Source organism: Perissodus microlepis, chromosome 15 (genome assembly GCF_051167445.1).
Source record: "Perissodus microlepis isolate ML-2025 ecotype Zambia chromosome 15, ASM5116744v1, whole genome shotgun sequence".
Classification (NCBI taxonomy): Eukaryota; Metazoa; Chordata; class Actinopteri; order Cichliformes; family Cichlidae; genus Perissodus; species Perissodus microlepis.
Window position 1 is genome coordinate 30,857,944 of NC_140475.1, and position 12,117 is coordinate 30,870,060.

General features: G+C 39.9%; 1 protein-coding gene across 1 annotated transcript in view; it reads right to left on the reverse strand.

Annotated features, from left to right (window-relative positions):
* The window catches only part of ddhd1b (DDHD domain containing 1b), a 36,818-nt gene that overhangs the window by 16,439 nt on the left and 8,262 nt on the right, over positions 1-12,117 (reverse strand). The window contains exons 6-9 of the mRNA XM_084952998.1: positions 9,045-9,151; positions 6,665-6,921; positions 5,208-5,283; positions 450-599 (exon numbers count right to left, since the gene is read on the reverse strand). Coding sequence (XP_084809124.1) covers positions 450-599; positions 5,208-5,283; positions 6,665-6,921; positions 9,045-9,151 — 590 coding nt within the window. The remainder of the gene's footprint in view (positions 1-449; positions 600-5,207; positions 5,284-6,664; positions 6,922-9,044; positions 9,152-12,117) is intronic.

Sequence of the window (12,117 nt, forward strand, 5' to 3'; positions counted from 1 at the left end):
AAAGTATCGAACTGAACCAAACCGTGAATTTTGTGTATTTGTTGCACCCCTAATGTATATGTATATATCATTTGCCTGACATGGTCCACGTCAGGTGTTGAGGAACAGGGCACCTTGATGAGAAAAGAAATGGGTGTGACTTTTAATTTTTAATCTGTGGCATTCTTCCATGGCCTGTCTTCAACTTGTCTTCTTACACTCACCCCAACTGGTCGCAGCAGATGGCTGCCCCTCCCTGAGCCTTGTTCTGCTGCTGTTTTCTTTCTGTGTTAAAAGGGCATTTTTTCTGCCCACTGTCACCGAAGTGTTTGATCATAGGGGGTCATCTGATTGTTGAGGTTTCTCTGTATTGTTGTTGGGTCTTTACTTACAATATAAAGTGCTTTTAGGCGACTGTTGTTGTGATTTGTCGCTGTATAAATAAAACTGAACTGAAATGAATGACTCACCACAGGGTCTGTAGGGTGGAATATGTTAAAGAGACGATTGCAGATAGATTTTGGAAGGATGTGGTCCTGCATGCCATTGTTTCCAGGACGGATTCCTCGCAATGCTAAGAATACAGCCAGAGGAGACCCCATGCAGAAGAAATTCTCTACCTGCAATACAGAGAACAGGGTATCATTAGATATATTAGAGATATAGTCATTGCTCCTAACAGGCATTTAGTGGCCAGGTCTACACTTCAAGTGAAGCTCCCTCAGATTGTGATTCTGTGAGCATTTGACATGCTAGGAATGTTTGTACTTTAAATATGAAGGCCGATTTATACAACAATGTTTTTAGGCTGAAATACAGGGAGACTATATCTGCAATCAGATCTATGACAAAAGAGGAATAAAATGGCATAATAGCAACCCATCATTTTTAATATGTGGTTCACATTTTGTCACACTTTAATGTTTCAGATCATCAAACAATGTTAGTATTAGACAAAGTTCATTTCAGTAAATATTAATTTTTTAAATGATGATTTCATTCGGCACCAGGAAGCAGAGTTGCAGTCCTACGCAACTCTTTGTGGCTTCTCTCCTCTTGTTATCCCCCCAAAACCCCATCCCCTTAGAGACTGTGTCAGCTCCCAAACAAAAAAACCCCTAAAAATCAGGAAAACAATTACTTAGAATCACAAAGAGTACCTGAACGCTACATCCACAGAGGTCGATTATCTTGTTAATAATTTTACCTCCTCACTACGTATGACACTGGTTACTGTAGCTCCTGCGAAAAATAGAGCCTCAAATCAGAAGTACTTGACTCCCTTGAATAATTCTCACACGTAGCTAAAGCAGATAACTCTTAAGCTGTCACAAATTTAGAAGATAATCGTTTAGCCTGGAGAAATAGTTTGCTGCTTTATAAGAAAACCCTCTGTAAAGCTAGAACATCTTACTATTCATCACTGATTGAAGAAAATAAGAACAACCCTAGGTTTCTCTTCAGCACTGTAGCCAGGCCGACAAAAAGTCAGAGCTCTGTTGAGCCAACCATTCCTTTAACGTTAAGTAGTAACGACGTCATAAACTTCTTCTTCTTTTGTTTCTTTTCTGTTTAGATCTTGAAATGATGTGTCCTTTTTTGGGCTCTTTCTACCTACTTCACTTTGTCAGACAGGTTCTATTTAAGTGACTTTGTGATTCAGTGGGTCTGACAATAATCGGGTGTCACTAGTGACTATGGAAGCATGTAATTCAAAATTTCAAGTTATCTTTCTCAAAATTTCGACTCAATAACTCGAAATTTAGAGTTAGCACTGCCAATCAGTAAAGTGAATGATGTAATTTCCTTGTTACCCAGAGCTGAAGCCCTCAGCTACAAATGCTACAGCTAAGCTACCAGTATTACAGCCAGTCATGAATGCACAGATTGCTGATTATTTTCAGTGTGGCCTCACAAATGATGAAATCCTTGTGTTATTAGCTGAATCACATGGCGTTACTATCAGCGAATGTACTCTTGAAAGCACCAATTTGTTGCGATCCGGTTTTGAGTACACATTCCATGTAGATTACTGATTGGCAGAGCTAACTCAAAACTTCGAGTTACTTTTCTCAAAATTTCGAGTTAATAAGTCGAAATTTCAAGTTAATCAGTCGAATCTTTAAGAAAACAAGTCGAAATTTTGAGTTAACAACTCAAAATTTAGAGTTATGGATACTTTTTTTGTGGCGGAAATGGGCTTACATAAGTTACATTGAAGTTGTCTTTCCATAAAATGTTGTTATTCACAGTTAATTTGTGATTTATTGAGGGGGATTACTTTTTCACACAGTGCCAGGTAGCTTTGGATAGTTTTTTCCCTTAATAAATGAAATCATCATATAAAACTGCATTTTGCATTTACTTGATTTATCTTTGTCTTGTATAAAAATGTGACACAATTCAGTGTGACAGCCAGTTTGCCATACAAAGAGTATTTTTCTACCAACTAAAGACATCTGAGTGTAAATTTGCAACACAAAATGACTGTCACAGATGATCCATAGTCCTTTTTGGACATGTTTGAAAATCATCACTTCATGAGCACCGAGCTGGGGCCTGCCGACCACCCTTCTGCCTATGTCCAGCAGCTGAAAGATGCGGCTATGTGGTAGCTGCAAACAGGGAAGGCAGCAGGAGAACAACAGCTACAGGAGCTGGTCATCACGGAACAGTTTGTGAGGGATTGAGATGAGTAAATGAGATGTCACAGGCCAGTGAGCTCGAAGGCAGGTGGTTCTTAGCAGGTCGTCACTTTGGCTAAGAACCACCTTGCTGTACATATAGGGGAACACACTGAAGCAAACCAGGCTACCCATCTAATACCATGGACTGGACCTAAAGTCACTGTCCCTGCTTTACTGCCATTAGTCCAGTTGCCGGCTGGAACTGCACCCAGCTTGCCTTGGGCAGGAGTGCTGCAAGCATGGAGTGACCCTGTCACTTCTAAAAATAAGTGATGGTGATGGTGGTGGTGCTCATAGGTGGTGGTGGTGGTACAGGTCACTTCCAACACCTTTTCCCTGTCAGGGGGGCACCAAACAGTGTTCTGATCAAAATGCAAAGGGGATATACATTGTGACATGATAGATTCAGACTACATTCAGTCCCTGACTCAAAGGGACCTGGTTCACTCATTTTAAGTGTGTAAATGGGGATGTTTACTGATATGCAGTAGCATCAATGTAAAATAGGTACAAAGGTAAAATGCCATGATTTGTTAATTCATTTGTAACAAGGAAAACAAATGGGAATAATGGATGTATTCCCTGTTGTTTGTGCGAGCTTACCCAGGTCTCCCCAGGATTTTTGTCCCTTTGAACTGCTGTTCAATTGAAAACCTTTAAACCAGGATTTCATAATTACCTACAGAAAACTACGAGGAAAGTTCAAAGTGTAAAACTTAAATTCAATACATTATGGACCTGAGAGCAAAACCTCACGCTTTGGGTTGGTTGAAAACTTGCTCCAGGCCCAAGAACATCAACACCACCTGTACAACACAGGGGGAAAAAAGACAATTTATAATTTTCAGTGGGGCATAAAGTGCTTGTATTACTCCTTTCTTCCAGCACTAAAATTACTCAACAAGTGGTAAGACCCCTTTGAGATCACGCAACGACTGGGAGATGTTGACTATGATATGGTGCAAACAGACAGAATTCAGAGCAACAAAAATGTACCACCTCATTCTCCTTGAAGCATGGAGGGAGGGGGAGTCTGTCTCTCTGGTGAGCCAGATGAATGACAGAGCTGAGATGAGTCCTTTCTAATTACCTTTTTTAGTCAGCCCAGAAGGCATGTGTTGCCAAGTTGCATCTTCCAGGTTACAAAAATTTCATACAGCATCATGTTAAGACTTCCCAATGGTGACGGTTTGGTCAAGACTTTATAGATTGCCAGAACACAAAAAGTAGTTCTGAAAGAATTTAAACTAAATCTGGAAATGAAGGTAGTAGGAGTAATGATGCCTGGTGTAGTCCTATTGTTATTGTCATGAAGGGGGATGGGTCTATAAGGTTCTGTGTTGACTATCCCAAGGTGAATGCTGGTTTACAGTTTGCCTCCTACCTCATGCCCTGGAGTGATGAGCTCCTTGAACAATTGGGTACCACTCAATTTTTCATGACACTGGATTTAACCAAGGCCTTACTGGCAGATTTTCTTATCTCCAGAGTCAAAGGAAAAAATGCCTTGGTTTGGTGCCCCGGCCTGTTGCATCCCAATACTACAAATGCTGCTTTCTACAAAGATTAAATGATCAGCCACAGAAAAACCTGAGCATAGCATGTACAGTGGGTAAGCACAGTGCTGGAGCCCTTGAAGCAAGCTGGACTTACTCCCAGCCTGAAGAAGTGCAGGATTGGACAGAGGCAGGTGCACAATCTGGGATTCCCCTTGGGCAGTGGGCGAATATCCTCTCATGTGGACAAGATGGGATTGTTACTATCGGAAGTTCATCCCACATTTCACGGATGTGAATAGCCCATAAATAAACACACCGAGAATGGTGGCCCATCTTGGGTCTGGTGGAACGATTGGTGCCAGATGGCTTTTTATAGGGTGAAAATAGCCCACTGGTGGAACCCCCTGATCAACACCCCTAACTTCTCTGTCCCTTTTGTTTCACACATTGATGTGTTGAACAGAGGGTTGGGGGCTTATTTTTTTCCAGTTGGTGTGTGAGGTTAACTCTCAGTGCTTTACATCTGAGAGAAACTTAGTAACTTAGTATAGCATACCAAGTTTGGACCATGCCTCACTGCAGTTGCTCCACTACATAAAGGATGCCAATGTCCAGATCACTCGATGATGACTGTGGTTAACTTCTCTTTCACTGGGGAAGGGGTTAGAGCAAATAACTCCCCGCCCTAAGTTGGGCAGTGGGTGTGCATGGCTGTGGGTTATGGTTTGTGGCTTTGCAGTAGCAGGGAAAGGTAGGGCAGGATGACCGAGGGTTCCTGCATCAGTTGCAGAAAGACACATAGGGTGTGTGTGTGCAAATTAGTTTTTTTCCCTATATAGTACATGTTGAGCACAATAAGCAATAAGGAAGGGGGCAAATACTTTTTGACTGCACTGTGGGGCTGAAGGAACACAGTGGTGGACAAACTAAAGCAGTGGGAATGAACACTATCCATGAGAGTATATTCCCAGAAAGTTTTATAATAAAGATCTGTGTGTGCAAATCTGCTCTGTTTGAGGAGAAACTGTTACACCATCTTTACCTTGAATTTCAAGGCGGGCACTGGAACGCAAGACGAAGTCTGCAGACCCTGGAACTGATCCTCTAAGTCCCTCAACCTGGACAGGATGACGGATACCATCTATTATGCCAGTGTAAAACAGTTGACATGACTTTCAGCCGAAAACATTCTGATACATAATGAAAAAACAAAGGCTGATGTGAAAATTGCGACCTGAAAAATGTGTGAAAAATCTGAAACTGAATAAAATAAAACTGTTTCTCCAAGTCAATGACAAAACAATAGTGATATCTCTGACAGAGATTATCAAACTCTCAAGCTATCCGGTCGTTAAGTCTGACGTCACTAGCCATGTCTGGGCCTAAACTCCGCTGCAGGTCCATATATCAAACGATCACTATGGCATTACTGAGAGTTGAAAAACTGTCTAAAGTCTTTCATCTTTAATAAAATGATCAGCGTTCTGCGCTACCAGGTGTAACAATTGAGTTTAACATCCAGGCATCCATGAAAACGGAATTTATAACATTTAACGGAGTTAGAAGTTAGCAGGAAGTTAGCTCACTAGCTTCTATCTAAATACAATATAGCATGTCCTGACTGCGGGGTTTTGGAAACAAATTAAAACGTACAGCTCTGTTATCACTTCCAACATAAATGAAGACAGAAAACTAAACAGCAGTGACGTTTGTAGGGTTACTGAAGTTGGGCTAGCTGGTATATAATGATGTGCTACGTGACCGCTAGCGACACAGCTATATTAGCATAATATAAACAAGCTAACTTTTTTCCCACTCGATAAAAGTTAACGTGAGTGTTCTCGGTGGTCAGGAACAAATGTAATCGCATGGCAGGATGCTGTAAAAGGACCAAACTTCAGCCAGGAGAACAACTGAGATAATCCATCCACAATACGAGGTTAGTCATTCATACTGCTGCATGGGCTGGGCTGTAGTTACATCCTAAGGTTTTAAAAACTGAGCTTAAATAAATGATTAGCGGTAATAAAAGCCGAGGGAGGTCAACAGTGATCACTGACTGTTTTAGGAGCTTTTTGAGATTAAATAGAAGAAAATACAAAACATTAAACACGTTAACAACACAAAAGCCATATTAAACGCAGACTACTTTAGGCCCGGAAGTAGGATTCGTCACGTCATCACTTAACGACCGGATATTTTATGGAGCATTGATCCTTATAAAGATATTTGTTCCCTACATTTTGAGCGGCTCCAAGCCATTCTGCTGGTGAAGGCCACTTAAACAAAGAGTTAACCTTTGTATTGTATTAATACACAAGTATTCTACAATTATATTACACAAGTGATTAAATATTTCTGTCCCTTCCTATATAATAAAAAATGTGGAAGAATAAAGAGGGTCTCTCCTCAAACTCCTTTGTGCCATTAGTTACACTTTTTGCTGAAACAGATGGGGAATGACTCCTTACCTGTTTCAGACAAAAGCCAGAGGAGTACCTGAGGCGCGTTAGTCTCAGTTGCTCCTGAAGGTGGTGCTTTTCATCAGTAGGCCAGTGGATCTGTGGATCCTCTGGGTCTAGGGCTTCTGGATGATGAAAGCGAACTGGATCCCAGCCTGTCATTATGTCAAAGGTGATGACGCAGCCCAGTGAGTGAGACACTATGGACACCTTCCCATTTTTCTCAAAGTCTGGGTTCCGTGAGCAGAAGAGTGAGTACAGACGATTCAGTTCCAGAGTCAATCCCCTGGTAATCTACACAAACAAAACAACAGCATGTATGCACAACACCATGAGATATACGTTTAATTATGTCAATCAGATTCAAATAGATATGATTATATTTGATGTTTTAGGGTCATTTTGATCGGCCGGTAGACCAGTGCTGCATAGCCAGTCTGGATTACAAAATCTTAACCAGATTTTAAGTGTGACAAAGTTTGGTTTAGCCTAATAGGAGTAATGCTGAGTGCCAGCAGGGAAGCAGTTTATTCAACACACTGATCACAATTTAGAATCACCAATTAATCCAACATGCATGTCATGAAGCTGGAGTACCTGGAGGAAAGCCACACAACTTGCTACAGAAAGACCAGGCTTCACATCACAAACCACTGCACCAGCTCCCTGCAGCACCATATCAGTGAGGGGACAAAGGCTAGCCCTTATGAACATGGTTTGTAGTAAGAATACTTATTTATTGTTATTGTTTATCATTTATTAGCACATTGAAATAAAAGGTTAAAATAAAATAAAAGTTTTATCGTTGTCATGTGTTGAGTGTGAGAAAAGTGAGGATCCAAATGCAGACATGCAGAGACTTACTGAGGTAAACTAAAAGTAAGGTGTTTTATTTGGCCGATTGCAAAAATGCATGTGAAACAAAGTGCAAAGGGAAACTGAAAACTATTAACTAAATTATTAAACTATTAAATCTGATATCAATTAAGCATTTGGGAAATCCATTAACTCCCTGCACTAAAGGGAAAATTAACTGGCACATGTAAGTGACACACTCTGTAAGCGAATCATGAGAAAGGTGGTGGATCAGCCCAAAACTACACAGGAGGAGCTTGTTGATGATATGAAGGCAGTCGGGACGACAGTCACGAAGGATTTCTCCATTAAGTACTAAGTCATGTTTTGCTTGGGGATCAAATTTATGTTTTTTGGTTGGCGTAGGAGTTTTTGTTGATACCCTGTCTTTTTTCATTAAACAAACCTACCATCAAAATAAGAGACTGGTCATTTCTTTTTAAGTGTAAGTGTAACAACTTTGACTTACACTTTAACCTCAATAGCTCATCAATTGGATCAGCCCACAATGGGCAATCTTTGCTCACCATGTGCATCAGTGAGACTTGCCTCCTCATGACCAAGTCGCTGGATCACCACCATTCCTTCCTTTTGACCACTTTTGATTGATACTGACCACTGCAAACTAGGAACACCTCACAAGAGCAGCAGTTTTGGAGATGCCCATTTTCAGCTGTGAGGACAAAATGTTCAATTGCTCACTATTATATCCCACCCACTAACAGGTGCCATAAAGAAGATACAAGAGCAGAAGCATGAACTAAACCTCTTCTGAGAACATACATTCATATTTGCTAAAACCAAAGGGCAATTTGACTGCTACCACTGACAGTGTGTAACTATCCTTGTTCTTTGATATATATATATCTATATATCTATATCTATATATCTATATCTCTATATCTATATATCTATATCTCTATATATATCTATATCTCTATCTATATCTATATATATATATATCTATATCTATATATATCTATATATATATATATATATATATATATATATATATATATATATATATATCTATATATATCTATATATATCTATATATATCTATATATTGTAAAAGTTCAAAGATATTTGATAAGTCAGAGATTTCTGACTGGCAAAAGTACCTTCGCCAAGGTAAGCAGACTGTTGCTGATTATTATGTAGACTTCTGAATCTTAGCTGAGGAGGCAGGCTGGGAAGAGAAAGACCCTCATTTTTACATGGATGAAGTAAAAATCTCAGAAGTGAATTCGCTGCCAAAGACTTTCTAATGTGTACTTGATTTATTGATACCTGAATGTGCATTAGGATCAGTGATCACATTCAGGTGCAGAGATGACTGCCAGACTCCCAGGATCCACCGACCTCCAAAAGTGCTTCCCCAGATGCTCTTTCTCTGTAAGTTATTTCTATCTAACATTTAGAGAACTCCTTGGGGTTAGTGTCTTGCCCAAGGATATTGGAGAAGACGAGGATCCAACAACCAACTTTCTGATTAGTAGGCTGCTCTACCACCTGAGCTACAGCTACCCTGAATGTTGAAATGGTGGAGCTTTTTCACTCACCTCATCTCTGTACAGAGGACTTGTGTAGTACATGATGTCCATGGCACTGCTGTTCAACATGTCTCTTAGACCTCTAACCTTGTCTGGAGTGATGGAGTCCACTGTGTCTGTAGGAAGAACATCCAAATACATAAGACATAGTTGTCAGAAGTTCCCAGAGCAAAATGAATTACTTTTTAATGCTTCTGCATATTCTTGAGTAGACATTATGATTCTGGCTTGCAATGTATAGATATGGCAAAACTCAGTAGTATTGTCCTTCTGTCCAACATGAATATTAGCGAGTAAACCACAACAATGAAACCACTGACAGGTGAAGAGGATAGTACCATCATCAGCAAGTGTCAGGAACATTTTTCTCACCAGTGCTACTGACTTTATCCTCCTTGTTTTGTAGCATTCGACAGTACTACCCCCTTCTCCTCTTTTGGTCCCTTTCGTTTGCTGCATTCATTTCTGTAGTTAAAAGTTGATTTTGGTGGAAAAATAAGTATGAGGAGGAAGTATAAGGATGATAGATGGATAGTTTTTCAGTGTCACTCTGAGAAAGGACTTTTCTAGTTTCAAAGATGTTGTGCAAATGGAAGAAAACAGTTGTACATATTTGTTTAATATGTACATTGAAGGACGTATCCTGGTCAAAAAAGGTTCCTCACAGTGTTACTGGAGGTCAAGGTAATGCCACCCAGAGTAAGAATCTGGTTTCATATCCATATTTGTAAGATCTTTAAGGCCAAGTGAATTCATCTCATGTAGACAATAACGTGGCGCACAGCGTGCCGTGAAAAAAGGCGCATACCTTTGACGTTGCGTGACGAACTCTGTACTCCTCGTCCACACGTAAATGCAAAAAAGGAGTTTTTAAAAATCTGTTTTCGGTGATTCGAAATGCCGTGTACGTGTGGACGAAAGGCTCAAACACATAGAAACAGCTGCGTTTTCAAAAATACGAAGCTGTGTGGACGAAGCGGTATTTGGGGGGGGGTGGCGGCAGCAAAAAAAAGTTTGGGAACCACTGAATTACAGAATTAGAGGTATTTATGTCTTTAAGACATTCCTGCAGTTTAACTAATTGGTGTGTGTTATCTGGCTAGACAGAGTTGGGTGCCATCTGTATAGCAGTGAAAATGTACGCTATGCCTTCTGATGATATTGCCTAAGGAAGGCATGTATCATGTAAACAGAAATTGGTCCTAGCATTGAACCCTGTGGAACTCCATATTTGGCCATAGACAGCTCACACAATTTTCACCACAAACTCATGAGCTGTGCTCTAAAACTTTTTAGTGAAGGACCTATATAAATTCAGCTAAATGCACTTTTTCTAGTTCATTTGATCCCTTACAGTAATGTAAGTTGTCTTCATGCAACAACATTACAGAACACCGTGTAAAAATATTGTCACATAGCTTACAGTCCTCTGCTGGAGCCCGAAGCCTGTTTCCATTATAATGACTCTGTCTGTCAGACTCCAACCATAGGCCTACACTTAACATACACGTGTATGACCTATAGTAATATGCTTTTCTGATTAGGTCAACAAGCTGCGTCTGTTCTTTTGGTAAATTATAAGATAGATAGATAGATGATAATTTGGTGATGTCACTGTCACTGCTACTGGTCTACTTATTAAGTCCAAAATCAACAAAGCCATCTGCCAGGAGGTTTTAGAGCGCTTCGTGTTTCCATCTGCTGACTAGCTTCATGGTGATGCTGATTTCCTTTTCTAGCAGGACTAAATGGTTTGCTGACTAAGTTCTTACTGAGGTTGATGGGCAAGGCAGCTTGTCCGACCTGAACCCCAGAAAGAATCAAAAACACAGATGAGCTATCAAAGAAATCTGGGCTTAACAGAGCTGATCACCTCTATGCCACGCTGCATCGACGCATAAAGGATATTTCATGAGCTATAAGGTCATCTTGGGCTGTAAGCTAATCATCAAAATAAAAAAAGGAATAAGCTAAATATATTTATCTTTACATCTGATGAATTTCTTTTCACAATATTGTAATTCTTTATTTAGTTTTTGCACTAGTATTTAAAAATCTTAATAGAAATTCAGTTAAAGATCAGAATACAGAACAAAACACGAGGATGATGGTAGATTTCTTTTCTTAAAAGTAATCCAGCATGGCACTAAATCACTCCCTGTAAAAAAGAATTTGTCACATTTCTTGTTATATTACTTTTGGATTACTCAGTAATATGCCCTGAAGTGCACTCTGACACAATGACCAGTTAACAATATAAACCTGAGCTATAGTCTCCCATGCTGACACAAATCACTATCCTAATCAGGACATACATGTGCTCTTTTTCTTAGTCTTTACATAAAACCACAAAATGACATCACAAAGCAGCTGAAAACCAGCTCAAAGGAATTCCCTCAGTGATTTTACTTTAGAATATATACGGACAGAAATGAAGTCTGCAATGCTGCAGGCCTAACTGCTCATCACCACTTTTGTTGACTGTTAAGGTTCAGGCTCTGGCTACATCCTGGTTCAGCATATGCTCAGCTTTAACATCACTCTGGATTCTTCTGTAGCTTTATGTCAGCATGCTGTTTGTGTAGACGTATGCAAAGAGCAAGAGTTGTATTGATTTTGTCGCAGATGCAGTTTGCACTCTACCAGCATACTTTTGCCTTTTTGTGCAATTAAAATAAAAGTAAAGTCCATATTTCCGCTCCTCAGAAAAACATTGTTGTAATTTAATCTGCCTCTGGTGTGGTATCGAGAAATTTTGAAAGTCTTTCACTGCATTACCTAATGTGGATATCAGAAGTTCAAGAGCCAAAGACCACTTGTGGAGAGCTACAGAAAGACCTGGAATCAGCAGGTACAATTGTTTTGAAGAAAACAGTAAGTAATGCACTCAACCGCCATGGACTGTATGCATCATCTACTAGGATGATGAAGATAAAACACCGGTGGATGTGTGATACTGAAAACAGGAAACTCTCAACTGTTTTCAGAGAAAGAAAATAATGGCTCAGCCAATCAGTTGAACTCAATCGCATTTAGAATCTATGGAGATTACTAAAGCTCTGAGTCCATAAAAGGGGCCCAC